Source organism: Rhea pennata, chromosome 18 (genome assembly GCF_028389875.1).
Source record: "Rhea pennata isolate bPtePen1 chromosome 18, bPtePen1.pri, whole genome shotgun sequence".
Lineage (NCBI taxonomy): Eukaryota > Metazoa > Chordata > Aves > Rheiformes > Rheidae > Rhea > Rhea pennata.
Window position 1 is genome coordinate 10,904,467 of NC_084680.1, and position 25,962 is coordinate 10,930,428.

The window sequence follows — 25,962 nt, forward strand, 5'->3', positions numbered from 1 at the left end:
AGGCAGGCTGTCATCACGTCTAGCAGTCAGACCATGTTTGATTCAGTCTAGCGCTCTTAAATTAGCAGCCTTTCTGCATTAACTTGGCTGTGACTTGCATTGGGGGGGAATCTGCATAGAATTATATATTACAGCACTGTGCTGGACCCTAATCCTGCATGAAGCCCTAGCTTCTCTTACACAAACACAGATTGCTTCGTAACAGGAATTTACTGAGATGGAGCTCTATATATGCCAGGTTCAATGATCTTATTTTGAAAGAAGTTCAACTTCCATAAGCCCCTGTGCCTAGGGTAAGGGTATGTACACATCCCTCCCTAGGCAAAATTTATCAAATCCTACCTACTTTCCACTGGGGTGAGATTTCCTAGTCTTCAATGAACAAATGTTGGCACTGGTGCAAGCAAGGTTCATACTGTAGTGGGGGAGGTAGACATGCCAGCCTGAAAAACATTTAGTGTTTGTTTTAAATCCCAGGAGAAACATATGAATGTGATGTATGTGAGATTTAGAAAAAAAACAGCAGCGTATTAGCAACCACACAGAAACAGCTACACGTCAGGGATCAGTTGCTCTTTAAAAGTATAAAAGATGCAGCAGATCTCTCTGATGATTTCTTGTTCCTTCTGTTTCTTCAACAGCGTGTAACACATTGTAAGTCTGTTCTGCGCTTTCCCTGTTTGTTAGGAGTGGCCCAAGCAAATAAAAAACCTAACTGAGATTGCTAATCATGCCAAAGCTTCAACATGGTCTAATACAGCTTGTAAGCTTAGTATCTTATTACTTACTGTCACAAATGTAAGCATGTGCTTGTTTGTAGCCGACAAATCTAAAAAGCAGATCCAGCATGTACTGAGGTTAGCAGGAACATTTCCTCAAACATTAACGTCCTTTGGATCAGATCTGCAGGACTGGATAGATTCTGGTCTCAGTGGAACCTGTGACAAAATTTATTACATTAGCAACAGCAGGATGCCTGACCCCAGCTCAGTTCCTGACTCTTAAAGCAACCCAAAGGGATCCCAGCAGCACTGAAAGCAGTCACTTTCATCTAATCTAAGCCACTCATGGAAAGACTTTTCTGTCCCTTTCATCATTATGGGAAGTTGCTCCCCTCCAAAAAACCCTCAGACAGGTGTCTTTTCCAGTGTACTTGGCAGGTCACCAAGTTCAGGCTATTTTGAACCAAATGGAATGAAAGATTTTGCAAGAGAGCAGCCTGCCAAGCCCCGCTCTTTCACAGAGAGGGAATTTGGACAGATAGCACATCCTGCCGATCACAGCTGTGGCAGCACAGCTTGGGGAGCAAGAAGGATCCTCACGGATGACTCATAACCAACAAGTTAAGCTTCATCCCAAGACAACGGGCTGTCCTTCGGATCCCATGATCCACTCCTGTTATTCAGTCTCAATGAAATGCCCTCGCTTGCTAAGTTGTCTTTCTCTGAGTAAGCCATGCTGTCAGCATGTGTGCAAATACTTAGCCAAACAGTGCTTAAAATCGTTCTTTTTTTTTTTCAATCCAGGATTCAGAACTGGAGTTGTTTAGAATCATCATTACAATGTTACTGATATTATAATTTTTGAGTTCCAGAGATATATTTCTCAGTATAGATAAAGATATATACACATGTATAAAACATTAGGCAAGGACTTCTGAAGCAGGCGTTGGCACAATACAAACTTTAACCACTATGAAAGAAACAAAACACCATATTCCTATCACAAGAAAGCTGAATAAATAAATAGCACTATCATGCTGATTTGTGTACTCTCTCGTGCCTTCTCTCACCTTCCCCCCGGCCCTCTTTTTTTCCAAACAACAAAATTTTAATCCAAATCCATCTGGAAGAAGAACTGCCAGATACTCAGCTTGATTCGTTTCCTAATGCGGTTCTGGGGACAGAGCAGCTCCTCTAGCTCTTGTTCTCCCTCCCTGTGTTTGGATGGCAGGTTAATTCTGCAGACTTCTGCTCTGGGTTTCCAGACGGGAGGAGACTGGCCGTGGCTTTGCTGCACCACAGGTTTTTTTTTTTGGCTTTTTCCTTTCTCAACTGCCACTAGAATTTTTGGAGCCCAAAGATCTTCCTGTGTTAAAGGGCCAGTAAGTGACACGTGTCCCTTGCTTTTTTTCCCTGTTAACTGAAGGCAGACCGTACTGTGTCCTGCACCACCCGCAGCTGTGGTTCAGGAAAAAAAAAAAAAACAGTGTTCTCCCCAAAAATGCTTAAACAGGCATTTAAGTAGGTTGTTTGGACTTAGTGAATCAAAGTTATATATGCTTTTTTGAGTCAGGGCGCTTGTACGCCGAGAGCTGGCTGAGATATACTCCCATCCAGTCAAACATCGTGGTACTAAGCGGCTCACACGCCAGCTTTACACATTGTATGCATTAGCGTCCAGCCTCACGCATCAGCATCCGCGCTGGTTCTTATCCGCAGTACCGGCGCACGCGTTCAACGCGCCCAGCGCGATCCTTCCCGTGCGGGAAAGCCGTGCGGGGGCCGGAGGGGGCCCCGATCCCGCGGAGGGCCGCGCGCCCTGTGACACGAGTGAGCGTCGGGGGCGTACGGCCCCTCGGCCTGGGCGAGCAGAGGGTGGGCCGCCAGGGCTGCTCACGCCATCCCTTCCTTCTCCGCGGAGCCCAGCGGCTCCCTCGGTTTTCGGCCGCCCCGCCGGGGCCCCCTGCGCGCCGCGCAGGCCTCGGCCGCCAGCGCCCTTCGAAGCCGGCTCCCCACAGGACCGCCACCGTGCTGCAGCTGCAGCTTGCAGGCCTCTTCCTTGGCGGAGGGAGGGCAGGGCACGTCCTTCCCTCTCTGCAGCCTCTGCAGTTCAACCCTAGAGAAGAAAAAGGCGAGCGCAGGGGCGGGAAAGGGGGAAAGGGCGAAGCAAAGGAGGCGCCGGCCCCTTTAAGGCGCTGCCCCCCCCCGTTGATGCTTTTTGACTCTTCGGCCTTGCCGTAGCGCTCCCGGGAGAGAGCGGCATTGTGCAGCCTTTGGCCCGGACCGCGCATGCGCCATCCCACATTCCCCCGCCTGGCGGCTCCGGAGCTGCCGCTGCCGCCGCGTCCCCCCCGCCCCTCCCGCGGCCGCGCTGCCCCCCGCCGCGGAGGAGGCGGCGGCGCCGCCGTCCCCCCGCCCCTTCCCCCTCCCCCGGTAAGTCACGGAGAGGCGGCGGCAGCGGCGGGAGGCCCGAGCGGGGCTTCTTCCCCCCACCCCGCAACCACACACCCTCCCGCGCGCGCGGCGGCGCCGCCGCCTCCCCTCAGGCAGCGCGCGGCGCCCCCTCCCCCCCCCCCCCCGGCTTTCCCGCCCCTCGCGGGGGCGGCGGGAGCGGCGCGCGCGGCCGCGGCGAGGCACCGCCGCGCCCCCCCCCCCCCCCCCTTCCCTCCCCTCCGCGGCTCGCGGCGCCGCCGCCAAAGTTTGAGCGGCCCCGGCGCGGGCGGGGACGGGCGTTTGCCGGCGGCCGCGGCGCGGGCGGCCCGTGGGTGTGTCGGCGCCGCGTGCCCGGCGGCGGCTCGCGGGGCGGGGCGGGGCGGGAGGGGGGGGTTGACGTGGCCTCCGCGGCGGCGGGCGCCGGGGTGCACGGGGAGATGCCGTTGGCCCCCCCCCCCCCCCCCCCCCCTCCGCGCAGCCTTGGCAGGGTGTGCGCGCTCGCTGGAGTCGGCAGATCAGCTCCCGATGAAATGGAGCTCGTCTGGGTTGGAAAAGTTTTAATTTCCTGCTGTCTCTAGCAGCGGTTTATCCGCGCTGCGCAGAGTGCTCGCAAAAACAGGGCGGGCGAGTGGCAGCGCTTTGCTCCGCGCTCTCTCGGGGACGAGAGCCTCAACGTGCCGCTAGTTGCTGCAAGAGCAAACGTCGTTGCTCCCAAATCTGCTGTGACTGGCATAAAAGAATGGCAGCGGTAGCAGGACAGTGCAAACATACTTTGAGACAAATCCTTACAGCGTGAGCTGGAGGTGATTCTGTTACTAAGCTGAAATCTAGCTGAGCTGCAGTGGAGATGGTTCCCGCTGCAGTATCAGCCCTGATTGCAGAATACTGGCACAGCACTTCATCGGGTTTTGTTGCAAAAAGCAAGTCTGTTGAGACTTATACAAGGCTAGCTGTTAGTCAGGTGAAAGACTCGGGAAAAGAGGAGCATGATTTGATGCCCTGACTGTTTAAGGGGAAGCATGGGACTAGAATGTTTGAATTACAAGATGAAAGGAACCTAGTAGGATTTTAAGCTTTAAATATGCCTGTTCCTTTCTTGTCTGTATTACAAAATTGTATTTTGTGTCTTGATGCATCTGAAGAAAAGGCCTTGGACTGGTCCTTCTGCCTTCTGTGCAAACCATTGCATTGACTATGCTGTTAAAGTACTTCTTATGGGCATGCTGGGGGGAATATTGTAGGAAAGAGTCTGCCACACCTAAAAGCTATTCTTCTTTATTTCTAATGATTTCTAGTTATAATGAGGCAGTGTAAAAAAGCTTTTCAAGAAGTAGTAAAAGGCCATGGATTGGGTTCTTGATCTTGCACATTAATAGATCTGACGGCGTGAAATAAATGTTGCTGTGTGGATGATGTTTTCTTAAATCTGTTTGCAGGATTCAGTTCTCTGGATAAAAGATCTAGAGTGCTTTTTATTCCCCCTTTTCTTCTCTCTCTCTCTCTCTCTCTCTCTCTCTCTCTCTCTCTCTCTCTCTCTCTCTCTCTCTCTCTCTCTCTAACACTGGTTTCTGGGGACACACAGTTATGCTAATCTTATTCTTCTAGTTGCTCACAATCTTCCTTTGACACCTAATGATATTTTGTTTTTGTTCCAGGTTTTCATTTCCAGTGCGATTTCTCCTCTCTGTGGCAAGGGCTGTCTTTTGAAGCAGCACATTCATTCTCCCCTTCAAGCACCATAAGTCTCATTTGCCAGCTTCAGAACCATGGCAACAGAAGAAAAGAAGCCAGATGCAGAATCCACCAAAACACAATCTACTCCTTCCTCCTCAACCAATCAGAGCAAGGTGTGTGTGGGCCTCTGAACAATATCTTTGGAAATACACATGGAAACTATCTGCATATTCAAAAGGCAAACTAGAATTAGGGATTTTTAAGAAATTGAATTATATGAATTAAGAACTTCTCAGGATTTCTACTTCTGCTGTTGTCTAGAACTGAAAATGTGCTAAAGGTTTCATGGGAAAAGCAAATGAAGTACGGCATCTTTTGTGCTAGGATATTTTTGTTTTTTGAAGTTCATGCAAAAGAAATACTTTTTGTTACTTTTAGCATTAGAAATTTATGGTGTTTGTAACCTTGAAAGGCCTAGAGGTGACTGGAGGTTTGGTTAATTTACGATTTTAGTTGCAAGGTGGAGAAGCAGTTGTTCAGATTCTTTCAAGACTGTGGATGTTGAAAGGAGTTGTCACTTTAGCCATGAAAACTTTGCAAATGGTGAAAAGGGGGACAGTTTAGGATTTTGGAGATGTAGAAGAGTTGGTCTGTGATTTGATTCACAGTAAGTTAAAAAGCTACAAACATTTAATAGTACTATGCAGATCAGTACTAAGTGTTACTTTAATCTGTCAAGGATTCTTTGATTGGACTGTTGGATTACTCTCACCTATTTATTAGTGGTTTGGATGAATTCATACCAAAGATGAAGGTTTTTTTGTAGTGCATGTAGGCATCAAGGTTTTCTTCTGAATTTAGAGAAGGGGGGAAATGTAAACAGTAGAATCTATTATGGTGAATATTCATGCAGTCCAATGCTGTATAGTGACCTGGTCTAATACACAATTTGTCATTGAGATACTAAATTTGGTATTTATACAACTCATTCATATATACTTTTCTTACAGCCTGCTCCAGTAAAACCCAACTATGCTTTAAAGTTCACGTTAGCAGGACATACAAAAGCAGTCTCATCAGTAAAATTCAGTCCTAACGGAGAGTGGCTAGCCAGCTCTTGTAAGTATTACTCTCTTAATACTTGTCCAAAATGTGCACATGTGGTCCCTAAAGACCTGTCTGTCTTTAATATTAACCTTAATCAGATGGAGGATAGATGTAGGATTATATGGCTTTTCTTGAAAGGACTGTCAAAGCTGTCAATCTACTTCTCAAATTTTTAAATTCTGTTACTCTGAACCTCAAGTCTTCTGTGGATTGCTAAGTCAGAGTCCTAACCTGTTCAACTTCCTTTACTGAGCCAATGGGCAAAAGATTCACTTCCAGGGCAAAAGAAACTCCTTGTGCTTTTCTGTCTCTCTAGAAATCTAACTTAAGCTTTTAAATTAAACTTTGTTTGCAGGACCTGCAGGCAAAAACATAGCTCTGGGAAAAGATGAATGCAGAGTACTAAATGAAATTGTTGAAGACAGTTCTGCAGTATGAATTGTTGAAGATAGCTTTGTGCCACTAGAGTGGGTTGTAGAATGTGGTATGGAGCACTGGCCCTTGTTTCTGTCTGCTATACCTGTAGTGTTCTGTGAGTTAGAGCCTTTGATAAGATTTCTGAAATGTGTAGAAGGTTATTGCAGTAGCGTTTTTCTGCTTATTCTCTTAGGTGGTAGACCAAGTTCTCTTCCTTCTGTTTTGGTATTTGGTACTTTGGTAATTTTTTCTGTTGTAAACATTGCTTGACAGCTTTCCTTTCAAAATCTATTTGTGACCATCAGTGATCCAGAAAGAATCCATATGAAAGGAAAGGGCAGTTAAAAGAAGTTGTTGAATGTGATGGTGAGGGCCATTAGAACATCTCTCAGACTTGGCAATGACTTAGATCTTTGGCTTTACCACTTTGCCTTAATAAGGCTGCTGTACCATATATAAATAGCATTTTTGTTCAAGTATACTTGTGAAAGCCTCTTCTCCTTTCCTCCTCCTCCTGTTCTTCCTTTACCCCCTAAAAAAAGTTTCCAACATCTACATCTGGCAAATATCAGCCATTTTTCTCTGTCGTTTGCAAGTTAACACAATAATAGATAAAGTGTTTGGGGTTTTGTAGGCATTAGTTCAACTCAGGTTGTAGTGTAATTTTTGTTTTTCTTGGAAAAAAGGTGTTTCAGCATTCTTCATGAAATGGTATTACTTTTACCAATGGCGGTCTAAAATAAAAGTAGGAACCCGAGCTGTCTTCAGAGAAATTAAAACAACTGGAGACTCTTTACATTCCAGGCAGTTTGTGTAATCTCAGCTGCCTCAGTTTGCTATGCACAAAACTGTTCTTTACCATTTACATATTGCCTTATGCACACAGATCTGTTTGGGGAGGAAGAGCTACCCAGTATTCGCAGGGAAGTAGTTAATGTATTTCTTTCTTTCTAAGGAAGACAACTGTATCTGTCAGTGCTGTTAGTTTGTTAACTGGCACTTTCTTTTCCAGCTGCTGACAAACTCATTAAAATTTGGGGAGCATATGATGGCAAGTTTGAAAAAACAATATCTGGTCATAAACTGGTAAGTATGAAGAGATTACTATATGTTTGAATACAAATTTATTACTTTTTTCTTCATCCAGAGATCTCTGTTCATGATTAGTTTGACTTCTGCAGAAAGCTTGTTCTTTACTCTTAATTTTGAGCTTTTTTTGTTTATACAGTCTTGTGTGATAACCTGGGACTGGAATTACAGAGCTAATTGCAGACCAGGCTGGAAATAAGAAAGAAGTGCAGACTGATAAGGAAGTACCTGCATGCATACTGCCTAGCCATTTTCTTCAGTCATTGCCTTTCAGGAACACCAACATCATACATTAGGCAATGTATTCTTGAGTGAGAATCCCGGTAAATAGTAATACTCTGTCCTGTTTTGTTTCTCTTTTGTATCTTGAGCAGAATGAGTTGCCTTTTAAGGTGATTGAATTTTTCTTGTGGCTTTGCCTATGTAAACACAACACTTACTCATTCTTCAAAGTTCTAAAGACAACGCAAACTCCCAAACCTTTTAGTTTCATTTTCCAGAGTTTCTTAGATGCTGAAGTTACATAAGCAAAGATGAAGCTTCACAAACCCCCCCAAGTGGAATCTGGTTCATCACCAGCCCTTACAGACTCGGACCATAAAGAGCAAGCCGTTTGTCATGAAGAGAAACTACTTATTCAGATTAGTTTATATAGTGTACTGTTTATGAATTCCAAGAAAGGGTGTTGGTGGCCACAATAAAAGAGTAACTATGTGAACAAGCCACTGATGTTTTTGGAGTGTGTATGTGTGATTAAGCCGAAGAAGTGTGAAAGGGTCGGTAATCTAATCAAATAATTCCCGACTCCTAATGCTGAATTTTTTTTCTAGCTTCAGATGTGAGTATAATATGTAGTTTGTTTTCCATTTTCCTACATTGGTGAGGAAACAGAGCTGAGGAGTGGTTTCTTTTCCTTTGTTTTAGGGTATCTCTGATGTTGCTTGGTCATCAGATTCCAACCTTCTTGTCTCTGCCTCCGATGATAAAACTCTCAAAATATGGGATGTAAGCTCGGTAAGTGCGGGACCTGTTTATCTACCTTCTCCCCTGTTTTGGCATCTTAAAATCAAGTTATTCTGAGAGAGTGATTTGAAGTACTGTGGTGGGAGAAGGTAGAATTTTAAGCACTGGCTATTGTTTAGTAGCTATGCTCTTTCCTGGTAATGATGAGTACCTGGTTCAATAAGTGAGTTATGCTGTGTGCTTTTTGGAGACGAGTATTGCTATGTGTGCCATGGGAATTCAGGTTATCTTCTGAGAGCACTTAAGCCTTATGGTGGCAATACAACCCCTGGCTTCATTTCTGAAAGCAAGCTCTCAGACGAAACTTTTTGTAACTTCTTATCAATGGTTCACTTGTATTACTTCTCTCCACCTTCCTCTTTGGTGGTTCAATAACAACAGGATAACTTTGTTTAATTTTGCTTAGGTATTTTGAATTGCTTCATTCTTGCAAGTTGCCCAAAGGGTTTGAAACTTGTCCTAGGTTGTTAAAAAAAAATGTTCTCTCTCTTTTTTTTTCTTTCCTTTCCTGTTATTTTCCTGTAACTGATCCCCTGCCCATCTAAATCTGAGGTTAGAGATGGTTTCTTTATTTGCTGCATGGTGATTAACCGTAATGCAGCTTAACTGAATGCGTGTTTGGCTGTGGAAGGATGCTGTGTATTTAACTCTATTAAATCTTGTTTCAGGGTAAGTGCTTAAAGACATTGAAAGGGCACAGTAACTATGTTTTCTGCTGCAACTTCAACCCTCAGTCAAACCTCATCGTTTCTGGATCAGTAAGTAATTTTTGTTTCTTTCTGCAAAATAAGTGCTGTGCACCCTTTATATCTCAATTCTCTTGTCATCTCTCACATGCATAACATGTAATCAAATGAACTGTGTGATGTCACTGCTATCTCTGCTTGTGAACATAGTCAAGCCTTTAACTCGTCCTCAGAAGGTGCAAGTTTCCTGTGTGGGGAGGAGGAGCTAAGGGAACTATATTCTCCATCTGTTTGTGCTACCCAGCACACTGTTTCTGTCCTAGGTCTCTGGTGCAGCTGCAATGTGGATGGAGGAATCCACATAGCCCCTGCATCTAGTCTTGCATCAGACTTAAATGCCACAAATAGGTGCATCATTAAATCATCTTGTGCATTTCTTCAATCTTCAGTTTGACGAAAGCGTGAGGATATGGGATGTGAAAACAGGAAAGTGCCTCAAGACGTTGCCTGCTCATTCTGATCCCGTTTCAGCTGTAAGTCCCTTCAGATAAATGAACATACTATACTTTTTTATTTATTTTTTTAATCAGAGCTTCTCTTCCACCTCTGTAGAAGAGTGCGGTCATGCTCAGATTCTTACTAACAAGCCTTTACACAGTGTAGTGGATGGGCTGTGGTTGGTTTGCCAGTATGTTGCTCAATGAAAATGAAATGAGTAGTGTTGACTGTAAGGAAGCCAGCATGCATTTCTATCTTGAGTATTAACATGGGGAGCTGTGAATAGCAGTGTACCAGTCACGCTCAAGTCCAGCAGTCTGACGCTGGGGTGCAGGCTAGTGGTTAGCTGAGGATCAGAGTAGCCTGGAACTGCTGTACATCTGTTGCTTTTTGTTGTTTCATGCTATTACTAAAATTCAGAGTAGGGTAATTGTATAGTATGCTCCATTTTAAATCTCTTTCATTTAGTGGATAAAAGTAACTTGGAATACAACAGTATCTGTTCAAATGAAGAAAACTAGAAGGTGTGCAGCTCTTAATATTTTTGAAATGAAGGAAACACTAAAAGAATTTTAAGCCTCAGGCACATTAAGCTATGGCTATGGTTACATGTGATTGTTTTGCTTAGTCTAGAACATATTTCACACTTAAAAATGCACATTAGGAGAAATTACTCTTTTAAAATAGCAGTATTTTGACATGTAGTTGAAAGGAGAAACTCAAAGCATGTATGTGGCTATGGATGAGGTTAAATTCTGTGCCCTTAAAATTAAAGATGCTATCCCTGGTTTACTGTTATTAGAGCAGATAATACTTTGAACGGAGTATCTTCATGCATTGGTGCTAAGGTGCTCTTATTAGCTTCTGAGGAAATACGCACATTGCAGTTCCTGATGCTTGAATAAACAACAAAAAATAGTTAAATTCCATGCCTTTTTATAGTCAGGCTGGGAAACTGAGGAGAGAGTCTTGTTTTGATAATGTTACTCATCTAAACGTGTGGCTATCATTTGGATGTCATGTTGACTTTCTACTTCCATACATATGAGTTGCGATGTCAGAGTTGGGAGATAAATACTTCAATGGGGCTCAAAGATTTAGTCATTATAAACATCCATAAAATTATTTTTTTCCCCTTCTGTGACATTACAGGTGCATTTTAATCGTGATGGGTCCCTGATAGTGTCAAGTAGCTATGATGGACTCTGGTAAGTGGTTATTTCTTGTCTGCCGCAAGGTTCGAGCGTGATGAATTTTTAGAAAAGACTTTTTCCTTTAAAAATGTAGCTTTGTGACATTGAATTTATAACAAAGGCTTTAAAACCAATAGTAATGAGTCTCATGTGTGTTTTTAATAGTCGAATCTGGGATACAGCATCAGGCCAGTGCTTGAAAACATTGATTGGTAAGTAGGAAGACTTCTTGTCTGTGCTATGTTCTGTGGTGTTTAGCTTTAACTTGCGCATTCTGCATCTGGCTTCCTTAAGCTCAATTTTTCTGTCTTCCTGCTGTTCTGCTGGTAGACTGTTGTCCTGTTATCTATTACGAAAAGAGGAACTATTATCTTGCATGTCTAGAATCTTGTTTAAGCTTGGAATGCTGTGTAGCATACTTACAGGATAAATGAGTCTTGCAAATTTTTCTACTGTTCAGCTATGTAATGCTTACTGTGCAGCAGTTAAAGTGTAATAAAAAAAATTGCTTATGCTGCTAGATAAGGTAGAAACAAGTAACATTTGACTGCGCAAGACCACCTGTTTTTATTGCAAGTTTGTGTTAGCATGAGACGTTTTGTGAACATAGCTAGTAAAAGGAAAGCACCTACTGGGCGTATGTTCCCTAGTCCTTAATATTCTTGTGAAGCATTATATAGACAAGTTATATGGCATTGTAAATCAGTGGTATGTGTTCTAATGTAATGATTTTTAAAATGTACAGATACACTCTTGGTAAATGCTGATGGAAGGAAGAAGAGCTCAGTTACAAAGGGCTAACTAAATGTTTTTGAGCAAAATGCTTAATATCCTTTTCTTCAAATGCTGAAAACTATCATCTTTTTTATTCTTGGAAGTACCAAGGGTCAACAAAATTGAAACTTTGTTTCATTGAAACAGTCAACATCAGATCAGTGTTTAATACCACTTTTATTTTCACTGTAGATGATGATAACCCTCCTGTGTCTTTTGTGAAATTCTCCCCAAATGGCAAATACATACTAGCTGCAACTTTGGACAAGTAGGTATTTAAAAAAAGAAAAACCCACAAGCTTTGACATGTTCATGAATATCAAATAAAACTGTTTAGCTGTCTTAATATTGACACCACACAAGTTCGTATGTACTGTCAAACATGTAAGGTGCACTAAGTGTTGTGCTGTGCTAATGGCATAGGCAGGGCTTATATTTTCTAAAGCTTTGGTGCTGCTTAGTAACTACAACATCCATTCATTCCTTCTTGTGTACCTTTCAGAACCTCAGCAGTTCTTTGCATTAATCATGTGATTTTCTTGTAACACCAAAGGACTGAAAATCTAGTCTATAAAAGGCTGCAATATATAAACAGCTTTATGTTTAAGGCATAAAAGCAGAGCAGGTGGGTTGATTCTGTTGAGAATGATTCACCTGGAGGATATCCGTGCAGCTGCTGAGCAGGGGTTAGTTGGTCTGTCATCTCCATTCACAAACATCGGTGATGCTGTTACTTCCAGAGACCTTCTTTTCTTAGTTCATGGCACTGATGGTCCTGGCTGTGTGAACATCTTTATGTAAAAGATAACTGGTCAATGAAAAGCAAAGAAAACCCAGGTTAGGCGTCTTTGGGAAGAGAGAGGGGACTATTTTGCAAAGTCTCTCAGCCTAGGTATCAGCCCAGATGGTCTGTGTCTGGACACTTGCAAGGCTTGCTTAGTTTGTGAAAGAGTGTGGTGCTTGCTTGAAACAAGCGACTCCATGTCCAAATTGTGGTCAGTGGCTTGTTTATTCTCTTGCTGTACCCTGGTTTTCACTTGAACTGGCTAAAAATGTCTCAGTCCATTGTTTAGTCTCCTGAAGCATCCCAATGCAGGACTGAATTTAAGAAAAATAGAGCAGTGTTTGTGTTTTGGTCTGTATCTACTTCCAGTAGGATTTGACTTTAAAAGAGCTGGAGGAAGAGGAGACAGTTTGCAGGGCTGTCTCTTGATTCTGGTTGAGTTTCTCGTCCTATGAAAGAAGGCTTGTGATGAAATCTGTAGTCTTTTGAATGCATTGGAATTGGGGGATGTCTGCCAAACCACTTCATCCTCTCACGCTGTACTTTGTTTGACATTCTGTCCATCCTTTCTCTAGGTGTCTGGTCATTCTTCATAAAGAAACTTGCAGGTGGGGGGAATAATTAAATGCACTCCTTTTCTGTAGAGGAGAATAAGAATGGTTTGCCAGTAGAACTTGACACTTCTGATGTTAATAAAGCTGTATGCCAGAACTAGGCTACAGTGACTCATGTAGACTTTAGGAACTCTGATATGGAGATTGCCAGGTGGAAAAAATCCAAGAACTAAAAGATTTTTCTTCTGTTTTCTAGCACTCTTAAACTTTGGGACTACAGCAAAGGAAAGGTAAAAACAATCCTCTTTCACGATAAGCCTTAACTAAGGTTATTGCAGAATCTGGATTTCATATATGCTTTTTAAACTTGTTTTGTGTTTTATAAATACCATACAAAGAAGTATTACTGTGTCTTTATTGAAGAGGACTAAACATACCTTTGAAAAAAATTGTTTATGCACTTGCATAGCTCTGAGACACTGAATAAAGCTGTATTTATGAATAATATATTATGAACAGTAAATTGCTGTTGCTCTCTTTCTCTGTGGGAAAGTGGCAAATTGAGGCTTTTCTTCCTTTCCTCAAATAACTGTTAGTGTTCTAGGGCAGAGATACCCTCTGCATCCCCTAGATAAGTTGGCAGGGTGGGAAACATACACATACGGTTTATCTGCTCTGCCAAGGGAGTTTGTCCTTGACAGTGAGAGAACTAATTCCCAGCTATATTTATACCTTGTGGCTCTTCATTTTCAGTGCCTGAAGACATACACAGGACACAAAAATGAGAAGTACTGCATATTTGCAAACTTCTCCGTTACTGGTGGAAAGGTTAGTGTTTATTTCAGTTGCTTTTAGTAATAAGTGATTTTTACTACTTTTACCACAGGAAATATAAGGATGGTGCAAGTTTCTCCCTATAATTTGGTTCATCGACATCTCAATCCTTTCATCTAAAATTGATTTTGGGTTGGAAGAAAAGGAATAGTATTCAATTTAATAGAAGCCATGGTTACTGTGTGAACTAGCATGGTAGGATTTTGTAGAAGAAACTGGGGATGGAAGCCTCTTCTAAAGGGTCCTGGTTCTCCCACTGTGGTAGAGAAAAAAGGTTGTGCTGGGGAAACTTCATTTATCTTCTGCTGAGGTGTCTTTAAGTTTACCTGCTGTCCTGTTGCCAGGCTCCATGCGCTGCAGCAGTGCAAAGGGGCGTTCTGAGTGGAGAGCAGCTGCTTACGTATTGTTTAGCTGTAGTTATACAGCATTCAACCATCAGATGATAGGCTCAGTTGGTGTGTTTTGATTGAAATGGCAAAACAAATCTGCAGAAGGTGATTAATTTAGAACCACCTCAGCATGTTTTGCTCCTAAGTGTCCTTTAATGTTTCTTCTCCAGCATACACAGGGTGGAACAAAGCTTTGTGTTGCCTGTATGGGCTGAGTAGAGGCTGAGAGAGAATGAACCACATCAAACATCAGTCATATAATGTTGGAAGTTCCTGTTAATATGAAAACAATGAAACATTTGCTGAAAATAGCACTTAGATACAACAGACAAGAAAGATTAAAACAACTTTTTCTTTCTCTCCTCTTCCAGTGGATTGTGTCCGGGTCAGAAGACAACCTGGTTTATATTTGGAACCTTCAGACAAAAGAGATTGTACAGAAATTACAAGGGCACACAGGTGTGAAAGAGGCTTTTGCTTTTATTGAGTATCCCTCATGTCAGCTTCTAATGAGGGCTTAGCATTGCTTATTGATGTTTAATGTCAACTGTCAGACTCCTTGAATTCCTCACTAGGAGAAGCTTAACTGAACCCTTGGATTTCTCCCCTTTTTGTGAAGTTTTTTTTTTTTTTTTTTTTTTTTTTTTTTAAGGCATTGCAAATGTTTATTTTCACTGAGAACTTTGACATCGCCTTACAAAAGAGATTTCCTTGAGTTCAGAATTGATGAAGATATTTAAGCAGTTCATGATACTAGTGACTTTGAATTGTCTATTAGTACCTTCCAGAGCTTCAACTCTTGGAAGGATAAATTCCATCTTAACGTGTCACTTCTGTAGAGATAAGATTATATCTCATAAGGACTAATATGGTCTGTTGTTTGTAAATGTGCCTAAGTATGCCTAGTATTGAAGGCAGAGTTGAGCATTTATTGAAATGTAACTGGATGTGTAGTTCAGTCTGAGTCCCATGAAGAGAGCGCTCCCACTGTAGTGACTGGAAGGAATTATGCTGTGAAATTAAGCATGCTTATTCCTTTCAAAGTCCAGTGATTTAGACTATAAGTTGGGACAGTTGCAGTAATTTTTTTTTCTTTAGGCAAAGGCAAGACTCTGAAGATTAAATGCTGTGTAAGCATTGAATAGGCTGTTGGAAATACCTTACCAGGAAAGAAAAAATTGAACTGACTTTTTATTAGCTGTATCTGAGGTAATATTTCAAGAGTTTTGCCTGTCAAGTAAGCAAGGACTAATATCTAGAGAGTTCTCCCTTGTAATCTATCAAACATTTTCCAACTATTACTCTCAACTTGGGCAACCTACTTACAGCTTTTTTGTAGTAAATGTTTACTCTCCTTGGGAAGCAAAAATCATCAAATATTTATGAATATGTTTGTAATTCTGCTTTAGGGATGTGGTACCTTGGCTATGCTGTTTTAAGATGTAGCAGCAATACACTCCCATTTTAAGAACTTAGAAATGCCTGCTATGAACCAGATATTGTTGCTGTAAATAATATTTGTGTATCTTTTCTTTTTGCTTAGATGTTGTAATCTCAACAGCTTGTCACCCAACAGAAAACATCATTGCATCAGCGGCACTAGAAAACGACAAAACAATTAAACTGTGGAAGAGTGACTGTTAAATGTTCCAGTATCACTTTAGAGACTGTCAGGAAAAAATGTTTTTAAAAAAATATTAAAAACCACATGAGAATAAAAATCAAGTTTGGTAGGAAACCTGAAGAATGTTTGATAAAAGTGGTTTCTGTTAATCTTGGCCCAAAGAAAACGTCTTAGCTCTTTGCTAGAACCGGGCAGCGTGGTGGAAAAAAAAAAGATGCAGTGTCTCCTTCTCTTGCCTAATCTTTTGGCAGACAAATGGATCATTCTGACATCGTGTTAGAAGTGTCAGCCTTGTATTGGACACCCCAAAGATACTGTACTTTATGGTGGCATTACTTCTGGGCACTGTTACTGCTTAAGGAAGAGCTGCCAGTCTGCTTTGTAACAGTAAGTTAAGTCATGAGCCTAGAGATATGTGGATTTTTTTAAAAAGGTCTAATTTTTTTTTCAGAATGTAGGTTCTAGTCTGTTGGAAGTTTCTGTATTGTTTTAAATAGGAGTGCTGCATCTTTAAGGGTGCTTCATTTTAAACACTCAGCTCAAATTTTGTGACCAAATAAAACCATGCAGTTCCACATTTTCCCCTTCCTGCCCTTGACTTGACTCCTGTGGTGAAATCTCCTCTTACCTTCTGTATAGTTGCTTACCTCTTGTTACGTGTGTTTAATAGATGCTGTTTTAGAGCAAAGTTACAGTTCTTCTGTTAACCATTAAAATGATTCCTGCTTGTAGTTGTTCTCAGCATATTTTAATTTTTTTTCTCCTCTGGATAAAAAGCAAGCTGACAGAACACTGTAAAGTTATTTCAATGTAAAAAGAAAAAACCCAGACTTTTGTATCTTGAAAATCCATTGTATGAAACTGTATTGATAATGGCATGACTCTGTATCTATTTCAACATTGGTATTTCTTTCCCCTTTTGTCATACTCATGTGGTATTTACACAACCAAACAAGTACCATATGCCATAATAAAAAGGTGGGATTTTATGTGTATGCTTGTGGTAAGAGTGTACTAATGTGAAGTGTCTGTGTCCCAGGAAGCCTGTTTTAAAACACCTTTAAAAGGAGGGAGAAAGGAGAAGAAACAGAATGGCACTTAGATCTGTTCTGAAGAAGGAAAAGAAGAGCAAAGCTCCAGTCAAAACTTTTTTAAAGAAAGTAAGAGGATTGAACTGAAGGTGTCCTCAGCTGAGGCAACATTAGTACAAACCCTCACAGAGACCTTTAGCTAAGGGGAAAGGAATTCTGCTGCTGTCTCTGCGTACAGAATGGGCAGGGCTGCCTAAATGATAGTTTAGGATTTAGCTTTTACCAGTTCAGGAGTGTATTTGGGCACAAACTTCACATAAAGAGTTCTGCTATAAGGGGATATTTTGCTCTTGCAAATACAACATTGTATTTGCAATTTGTTTTGGTGTCATCCTTTGGCCTTTGCTAGTACCTGAAAACTCATTGTAGTATAAACCTCTCTAATAGCTGCTCAGGGACTTCCTTGCTTTTCACTTTAGAGAAGAGAAGAGGACAGCTGCACATTAATAGTATGCCATGAGCTATAGGTTTTTGTTTCTTTAATAAAAAAGTAGAGTTCACATTGACCTGATGCTAAACTGACTATTAATAATATCACTGCCCTTTGAGGTTTTTTCATTGCCCCCAGGAAAGGCCACTGTCTCCAGCTCTAGTGAGCCTCACTGCTCAAATTACCAGACTTATTTTAAAATAACTTCATGAAGGTTTTCAGGGTCTCTCACGCAGTCCGGTGAAACTTCTAAGTCACAGGCTGTAGTTGTGCTTCCTTACAAATGTAGAGAAGTTGATTGTGCAAAAGCAAAGCACTTCCATGTAGATTCAATAATGCTTTGTAGTACAGGGCCGGAGCTGCTTCCCGTGTAACTGCTTTGCTGGCCCCGGCTGTGCTGTGGCTCTCCCGGCCCTGCACCGCTGAGCAGAAGAGCTGTGGTGAAGGCGGGTGGTCCTCCCAGCTGGGAATAGCCCCTGAGCAGTGGTCCTGGTGCCTTCAGCTTTCCGCTGCTGACACCGCACTCCGCTCTCCCCAAACTGAACAGTCTTGAAGTAGAAGAGCTGCTTCCCCTTCCTGGGGAAGGTTTAAGTCCTTATTACTCTACCTGGGACTAATCGTGCTGGAACCTAAATTAATGAGCTGTACTTAGTTATAACTCTACTTTACCTTGCTGCCTGGAAGTGCCTGGCATGGCAATGGTGGTCAGAATTATCTAATCACTTAAAGTGTGTGGTGCAGTTGATGCTTGTACTGGGAGCAAGGCTGTTAAGAGTGGCTGGGCTTGTGCGCCCCTGTGAGATAGGAGAGCTGTACCCTTTGCCCGTGTTAAGCGCAGGTTGTTAGCGGTTGGAGATGTTGAAACCTGCAAAGGGAATGTGCTATATGAACCTCCAGACTCTTTAGTGAAAGTAGCTTCCCCTTGCACGGTGCTGTGCTCCTCACAGAAACCACTAACCCAGGAAAGCAGTAAAAAGTATTTTCTTCCTCCTCTATGCATTACAGTTGTTGAGGCAGAGTTCAGCCAACTCTACAGCAATTCCAATTCCCGGAGGGGGGAAAAAAAAGAAAGCTGGAGGCAGAGCAGTGCGGTGTGAGTGACAAGGGCCTGGCTCTCATTCTTATCTCGCAGCAGTGTCGAAGAGGTGAGTCTCACGCGGCCGGTCTGCTTGTGGGGAGGGCCCATCTGTTAAACTGTTGGTGGCCGCCAATTTGGAGTCCCTGGTTAGACATTGGGAAACTGGTAGTTCAGCTTCATGGGAACCCTGAAACAGCGCACACCGCTTTTTTCTAAAAGAAACACTAGAAATGCGAGTAGGGTTTAAATATTGGGGATGCTGTGTTTTGCTAGCTGTGTGGAGGCATGATCCCTTTGAATTCATCTTAAAAGTTCCCCCCAACATGTTTTCTTGTACTGTGCTGTCCCTTGCACCCAGGCAGGCATGACAAGGTTAGCATGGGAGCAGCAAAGTCATATTCATTCCTTTCATCAAAAAAAAAAAAAAAAAAAAAAAAAAAAAAGACTGCATCAAACTGTCGTGCTGTGACAGACAACCTGCTGGCTTGCTTGGACCCAGGAGTGGGCTATGCAGAGCTGCTTGTTATGGCCATAATTTTGAGGTGTTCCATCCCTGCCCCCTCTTCCCAGCCTGGCCCACTACAGTTAAATGTGAAACTAAAACAAGCATTTTCTCATAGTTTTGGAAGTGCCTGGAATGGCAGGCACCAGCTGCCGGTGCCACAGAGGAAGCCTGCATAATGCTAAAACATGCTGCTTGTCCCTAATGGAAGACAGGCAGGCCTCTCTCCACCTGCGGGGTGTGTTTTGGGAGCTTGGTGTGCTGGGGTGAAAAAGGAGAGTCTGTGGGGGGGAAAAGGAGCTCCCGTGGGTAAGAATAAGTAGGTAAGAGCGTCACTGTTCTGTCCCCTACCCCGAAAAAAAGAGATCAGAAAAAACATGGTTAGATGCCACGAAGTAGGTGGCAGTGCCTTAACCGTATGCGTGTTGTATAGGCCACTAGGACCTCTTCCATCCTTATCAAGGGGAGTGCTAACCTTCTCTCCTTTCATACAACACGCAAAGGACCTTGCAGCCACAGCACTTTAAAGCTCTGAAGAATTCCAGTTTTTAGGATAGGGAGAGTAAATAAGCGCCGTTCTTCTCCAAGTCAGCTTTCTACTACTGTTTAATTCCGCTCCTGCTCGATTTTTCCTAATGCTTTTGTGGCTATTTACGGCCAGAAAACTCCAAAAAATCGAGCCAGAAAGGCGCTTTGCGACGCATCGTTAATATATTCATCTGCCACAGCCAATCAGAGCGCGCCGCCGCAGCCGCTTCGCCCCCGCCCTTCCGCGCACACCTCCTCCGACGAATCGGCGCGCCCCCAATCAGCGGGCACGCTTACCTGGCACGTCAACGTGGCACGGAGGGGGCGCTGCTGCCCCGCTTCCGCCTCGCTAACAATGGCGGCCACGAGGGGCCGTGGGCGGGGGGGAGTGTTAGTTCTCAATATCACAGGTTCGAGTCCCACCTCGGGACAGACTGCGGCGCCGCCCGCAGGGCTTTGCCAGTTTGCTGCTCCCTGGGCCTGGCTGGTGGGAAAAGGGGTCTGGGGGTTTTGGAAAGGTGAGGGAGGGGGGTTGGGGGTAGAAAGTTTGGAGATGCAAGCATTGCTGCTGGTAGGAAGGGGGACTCACGGCAGGGGTTATTGCCATTTAGGTGGCCCCTCGGCTGACCCTGCCCTATTCAGCTTGACTGCAAAGGGGAAATTAGTGCCATGTGGTAAGTTATGTCTCCTGTTAGGGATGAACTCTAAAGCAGGATTTACAGGCAAAACCGTCTAATCTGTGCAGGATTTATCCATCTTTCTGGGTATCCCAAAGGTTTAAGTGAGAACATGAGTGTACTGGGGGATTTGTTAATCAAATTTTTCTCAGTCAGGGGAAGAATATTGTTTCCCAACTGATTCCTATTGCCCCCTGTCTGGGCTGATAAGTAAATTGCATCAGAGCTAATGATGAGTTAAAAGAAATGTACACTGATTCCAGATGTGGAAGTGGTGGCAGGCTCAGAGAGGAAGGTTGGATTTTTTTTTCTTCCTTTTCTCTTCGAAAGGTCTTTGCCTTTTGCATTCCAAGGGAATAAAAACAAAGCAAAGTCTGGGCAAATCTGCAGCAGAAGCAGCTCAAAACAGTGCCAAGAGCTGGGCTGGGCCAGGCCTCCGTTCAGAGCCGGGGCTGTGTTCCCGTGGGGGGCTTATTGCAGCCTGGCTTCTTGCTGCCTGCTCCCAGTGTTTTGCTGGGCTTGGAGCAGACATGAAAGCAAGAATCTGAGCCCCCCTCCTCCGTCAGGAGCCCTCGGAGCAGCCTGGCTCTGCCCAGTACGCAGCTCTTTCCCACAGCACACCTTGCACATCTGCCTGCCACATTTGGGAAGCCACGTGCTGTCACCTGGATTGCCCGGCTCTTTTGGGATGACCGGCTTGGCTTCCCTGCAAGGGAGGGACCAGCCGGTGCCCGCACGCCATTCTCGGAGGATCCGGCTTTGCCGGGAGCCCGGCCGAGGCTGCCGAGCCAGGTGCGTTGCCCAGAGGTTTGTACACACCTGGATGCAGAGCAGCTGCTTGGAGCTGCTGCATCGCTTCAGCAGAGCTGAGACGAAAAGCAGACAAGAACCCAGCTTCGATTCTTTGTCTGCAAGAGGCCTCCCCCTTCCAGACCCTGATTAGTTTATTAAGGGATTAAAAGTTAGTTCTCCCTGCTTATTGAATCCTATGATTTATGCATGCATTTAAATCAATCCTATTTCCTGCATTTCATCCCTTCTCCCTGAGGCTTTCAGGCTTTGCTGTGTTAGACATTTGCTATAATCACATTGTTTTGAGGCAAGCTAGACACTGTGGGTGGTTTAAGTGATTTGCATAAATGAGCTGCATTATTTCGGCAGTTCTCCCAGGTGCTAATTGCCCCTCCTGCGCTGTAGGTACCCATACTTGGGCAAGTCTGTGCTGCCTCCTGGTGAAATATTAATGAGTGCGCTTACTAATGAAGCTGCTGTGTGCAGCTTAGGTCCTAGCCCCTGCTGAAACTGTGCATCCGAATTGGCCTCCTGTGGGCCGAACCCCTCTGCTTGTGCTCTGCCGGGTGCAAGCCGGGGAGCTGAGCGCTGCTCAGAGCACCCTCATCCCGCGCGCAGCTCGGCTGAGGGAGATGCTGACGTGCACGGGATGAAGACGCTGCCCGTGATTTGCTCCTGGGCCTTTCAGTGGCTGCAGGATTTATCTCCACAGAGGCAGGTGCAGGAGTCACCGACCCACTGGGCTAGTGACGATGGGGTGAGCTGAGACCTGGTCCCTTCAGCTCCCTTGTGCCCGCTGTGAAATGGGGCAGCACAGCTCCTCGCTGTGCTCTGCAATGGGCTGGAGCAGCAGGGCGGACATGCTCAGACCCAATCCATCTTCCCTGGCCCGGAGCTTTATCCGCCAGGGATGGAGATGGAGGTGCCCGAGCCCCAGCTCGGCTCCCGCGGGCTCCTGCCCGGCCGGGCTGGCGGCGCCGGGGCGATTGCCGGGTGCTGCTAGGAAGCGATCGCTGGATGGGCAACATAAGCAGCTTATTTTGTCATTTTAATTTTTTAATCCCCCCCATTCGGGTGCGCTCTCTTATTAGTAAGCATTAGCTCTCTAAGTCCCATTAGCGCCGCTTGGAGCCGAGACGCTGCTCACAGGGGAGCTGGTGAGGCCGGGACGGCAGCGGGGGGACGTGGGGGTCCCGCGGGGGCCTGGCCCCGCGGCCGGCGGCTTCCCCAAGCGCCGCGCAGCCGATCCCGGCGGTGTTTTCCTCCGCAGGACCTCGGCCCTTTCCCCAACCCCGAGCTGGCCTGGGGCCGATGCAAGGGCTGGGGTCGGCCCCCTTCGGCCTTGCAACCGCTTTCCGGTGCACAAATGCGGAAAATACGGTCAAATGTCCGTCCGTCCCCATTGCGGTTTTCCTTTAACCGCACGGCCACCCTCGAGGCTGTATTTTGCTTTGGATTTAAAATTAGTCAACTGCTTCTCTTCAATAAAATCATTCCTGCTCGCTTTAAATAGCACAATATGTCACACACAGCCACTGGGTCCCTTCCCTTCGTGGACATGAAGCTGCTCGGAGAGTAAAAAGGGAAAAAAAAAGTAAAAATATACATCTCCCCAACCCCTTCTGCCTAATCCAACTGAATTAGAGGATTTTGAAGTGGATTTAAAACTAAATCTTGATTAGGGAGAATTTCTCTCCAAGAGCTGCTGCACGGCAGTATTAATGGGAAGCGACCACGGACGGAGGAAATAGGACAGAAATAACCGAGGGCAGCACACAGGCGCTCACGTCTGTGCACGGACTGAAGGCAAATATCTCGGGAGGCAGAGGAGGAAAACAGCCTTCGACGTAACCGCGCGGAGCACAGCAGCGGGGAGCGCTCGGCGCGGTTTCCCCTGCGCCGGCGGCATCTCGCCGCCTTTGTGCTGGCGGGGGGAAGCTCGGGGGGTGGGTGACAGGCGAGGGGGTGGCGAGGCCGGGCAGGACTCGCCGCGAGCAGAGCCGGGCTCCTCTGGCGCTGCCGCTGAAGCCCGGCGGGCTCCCGGAGCCGGTGCCCATGGTGGCGGGACGCGCGCCGGCAGGCGCCCGGGCCGTCCTCTCGCTGCTGGCCGCGGCGGTCGTCCTGGCGGAGGGTAAGTGCCAAACCCAAACCCCGCTTGCCGCGGCACGGTTTATTCTCCCCGGGGCAGGGGGGACGGGGGACCCCGGGGAGCGAGCCGCGTGCCTGTGGCTTTGAGAACGGGGCTGAAGTTGTGGTGGTCGACGCGCGCCGGCGGGCATGGCCGGGGCTCCGGGTGCCCGTGGGGCTGCCCCACGCGCGCCCCGGCTCGCTCTGCCCACCCCCGCGAGGGGCCCGGCGCTCCTGAAAGCGCCGGCGGGCGAATGAGGGAGGGGGCTGCGGCAGGGCCGGGGGCTTCAGAGCGGCGCGGCAAGAGTAAGCCTGCGACATGCTGCTGTAATTAATAAACCTCAAGTATTGCACTTGCCTTAAACTCTGTCTGTCGCAGAGATGAAAAGCCTTTGAAGGCTTTTTATTTATTTATTTATTTTCTTTTTAAGAAACTTGAGGAATGGCTTAATTCCCGTTTGGGTTGAGGGCAGGCAGCTCCCAGAGGCAGCCGCCGAGCGCGGGAAGGAGCCCGCGGGAGGGCGCGGAGCCGGGGGCTGCGCCGAGGCCGCTGCAGCCGGGGGTGCGAGCACGCGCGCTCGCTCGCCTCCGCTCCAGAGCCACTTTTGCCCCCCCTTGATAGACCCCAGGACAAATGCACTTTGAGGCAAAAACCAAAGCAAATCCTGCAAATGAAACCATCTCCTTTGGCTGCACTGCGAAGGGCGCCGCTGAGGTCGCTGCACGCCTACGTCCCACGAGGACGTAACGCGAGACGACGGGGCAGAGGTGCGAGCACCTCCAGTGCCCGAAGGTCTCCGCGGTGCCCGGAGCCGCGGCGGGACCGTGCGGTGCCCTCCGGGGCCGGGCGGGCGGCGCGGGAGCCCGCGGGGCCGCGACGGGGTGGCCCTGCGCGCGCAGAGCAGGGAAATGCCTCCTCCGCAGAGCCGGTTAGACCTGATCGTTCGATATTCGGGTTTCAGGGAGGAAAGTCGTGTACAAGGAAGAAAAACGCAGGAAACTCTCGGCAGGCAAAGCGGGCCGTGCGCGGCTGGCTCGCGGGCCGCTGCCTCTGTGAGCGGGGGCGTTTGGCGAAACGGGCAGAGCCCCCGCACGCCGTGCAGCCCCGCTTCAACGCGCCCCTGTCCGTGCGGCGGGATCCTGGCAGCGGCCTCATGCCAATCTTTGATTTCGCACTGACCTCTAGCGGGAGATGCTCTAGTGTTTTTAGGCCCACCGGGTATGGTGGACGGATTTGCTCCGGCCGGATGCTCGATGCCACTGAGCAAGGCACTGCAGCAGCGCGGCAAACGCTCTAGCAAACGCTAGCCAGGAGCAGAAGCATTTTCCCCAGGAAAAATCCAATTGGTTTTTCCATGGTTCTCTGTAGTGTCCGGACTCCAGTGCTACGGCTGCAACATCATCGTCGGCACCAGATACGTGGACATGGGCTGCTCTAAGCCAGAAGTGATCACCTGCTCCCACTCCCACCAGGGCTTCAAGCACCGGTTCTGCCTTAAAACAGAAAGCGGTGAGTGCGCGGGCAGGGGTGCGGGGCTGCCCGCGGCGCGGCGCGGCGTCGAGCGGCCGGGCCCTGACGGCGCTGCGCTTGCCTTGCAGTGGTCCTGGGCATCCTGCTGACCAGCGGCTGCGCCACCTCCCGCCACTGCCAGCAGCAGGAGCTGCCGGGGGTGCGGATCCACTGCTGCGACACGGACCTGTGCAACGGGGCGCCCGGGGCGCCCCGGCCCGGCCGCGGCCTCGCCGGCTGCTGCCTGCTGCTCGCTCCCCTCCTCGCCGCCCTGGTGCCCTCCTGAGCGCCCCGGCAGCCCCGCCGCATCCCGCTCCCCGAGGACCCCCGGGGGCCCCCCCCGCTCCTCCGGCCGAGCGAGCCTCTTCCCACGAGAGGGCATCGTCGGTCCTCGCTGCTCCGCTCCCTCCTGCCCGGCCGGGCAGCAGCGCCCCGGGAGCCGCCTTCCTCCTCCTGCTCCTCCTGCTCCTCCTCCTCCTCCTCCTTCTCCTCCTCCTCCTCCTCCTCCTCCTCCTCCTCCTCCTGCTCCTGCTGCTCCTGCTCCTCCTGCTCGTCGCAGGCGGGGCTCGGGGAGCGCGATGCCCGCCCCGTCCCGCCGAGACGGCAGCTTCCCGGGCGCTGCCCGGACGGGAGCCACGGCGAAAACGTGACCGTGAACGAGGCCGCTCCGCAGCGCCTTGCTCCGGGGCCTCGGGGGGGCTTGCGGGGGGGCCGGGACTTAGACGCGGACGTCGCCAGATCCAGCCGTGTGCTCTTATCGCCAGGGAAACGGCACGGACCTCACTTGCGAGAAAAGGATGAAGTATTTTTATTCCAAACTTTATTTAGGTAAAAACAAACAAAGAAACCGTTTGAATGACATCTTCGTGGCAAAACATCGGCTTTTGGTGGCATTTTTCACGTGTGTGTCAAAAAACGAGCCAAAACTCTGCTGAAAATATTATCTGAGGCACCTTCTCAGCAGAAACACCCTGGGGTTAACGCAAAACACTTTTGGATTCTGAAGACTGAAAAAAAAAAAGAGAACAGGGGAAAAAACGCTGTGGAAATGACAAGAGCCACAACATTACCTCCCCTTAAAACGTCCCTTAAGATTTTCAGGGGAACACCAAATATTTCCTTGGCAGCTGGCATTACTCGCAGCCACCCATCTGCCGGGACGAGCGTGGTGCTGAGCTGCTGCAGCAAAACCTCCGCGGTTTTGGCCAGCGCCAGCAGAAATCCGCATTCATGGGCGCCGGGGGGCGGCGGCGGGGGCTGGCGGCGGGGGCTCGCACTGGCCTTGCTCTGGGGACGCTGCGGGCAGGCGAAGAGCCGCGGCAGTGCCCCTCGGCCGTGGCCGCCTGCGCGCCTCCGGCTGGGGATGCCGCTAGCCCTGCGCTGCCCCCCTTGCCCGGCTCCGGCCATCCGTCTTGCGACGTGTAAG

General features: G+C 47.1%; 1 protein-coding gene and 1 non-coding gene across 3 annotated transcripts; one reads left to right on the forward strand and one right to left on the reverse strand.

Moving 5' to 3' along the window:
- Nucleotides 1-3,075: 3,075 nt before the first annotated feature.
- WDR5 (WD repeat domain 5) lies at nucleotides 3,076-16,796 on the forward strand. 2 transcript variants are annotated; one of them, XM_062590755.1, is made up of 14 exons: nucleotides 3,076-3,155; nucleotides 4,811-5,002; nucleotides 5,840-5,948; nucleotides 7,366-7,439; nucleotides 8,367-8,456; nucleotides 9,134-9,223; nucleotides 9,601-9,684; nucleotides 10,802-10,857; nucleotides 11,008-11,054; nucleotides 11,809-11,884; nucleotides 13,211-13,244; nucleotides 13,708-13,782; nucleotides 14,549-14,636; nucleotides 15,721-16,796. In XM_062590755.1, exons 2-14 carry the CDS (start codon nucleotides 4,922-4,924, stop codon nucleotides 15,819-15,821), a joined length of 1,005 nt encoding a protein of 334 aa, XP_062446739.1. In that variant the 5' UTR covers nucleotides 3,076-3,155; nucleotides 4,811-4,921; the 3' UTR covers nucleotides 15,822-16,796. The 2 variants fall into 2 exon arrangements, with proteins under 2 accessions (XP_062446739.1, XP_062446741.1); XM_062590757.1 differs by lacking the exon at nucleotides 3,076-3,155 and adding an exon at nucleotides 3,886-3,958.
- A 2,475-nt stretch (nucleotides 16,797-19,271) lies between these two features.
- On the reverse strand, nucleotides 19,272-19,399 carry LOC134148845 (U6atac minor spliceosomal RNA). Its single transcript, XR_009960286.1, has one exon. It is a non-coding gene; the product is annotated as a U6atac minor spliceosomal RNA (small nuclear RNA).
- Nucleotides 19,400-25,962: the final 6,563 nt, after the last annotated feature.

Excerpts from the sequence above, each read along its gene's own strand:
- WDR5 (XM_062590755.1), top strand. The coding sequence starts at position 4,922 with ATGGCAACAGAAGAAAAGAAGCCAGATGCAGAATCCACCAAAACACAA. Across the intron at positions 7,440-8,366 it reads CAATATCTGGTCATAAACTG|GGTATCTCTGATGTTGCTTG; the intron begins GTAAGTATGAAG and ends CCTTTGTTTTAG. Across the intron at positions 13,245-13,707 it reads GGGACTACAGCAAAGGAAAG|TGCCTGAAGACATACACAGG; the intron begins GTAAAAACAATC and ends CTTCATTTTCAG.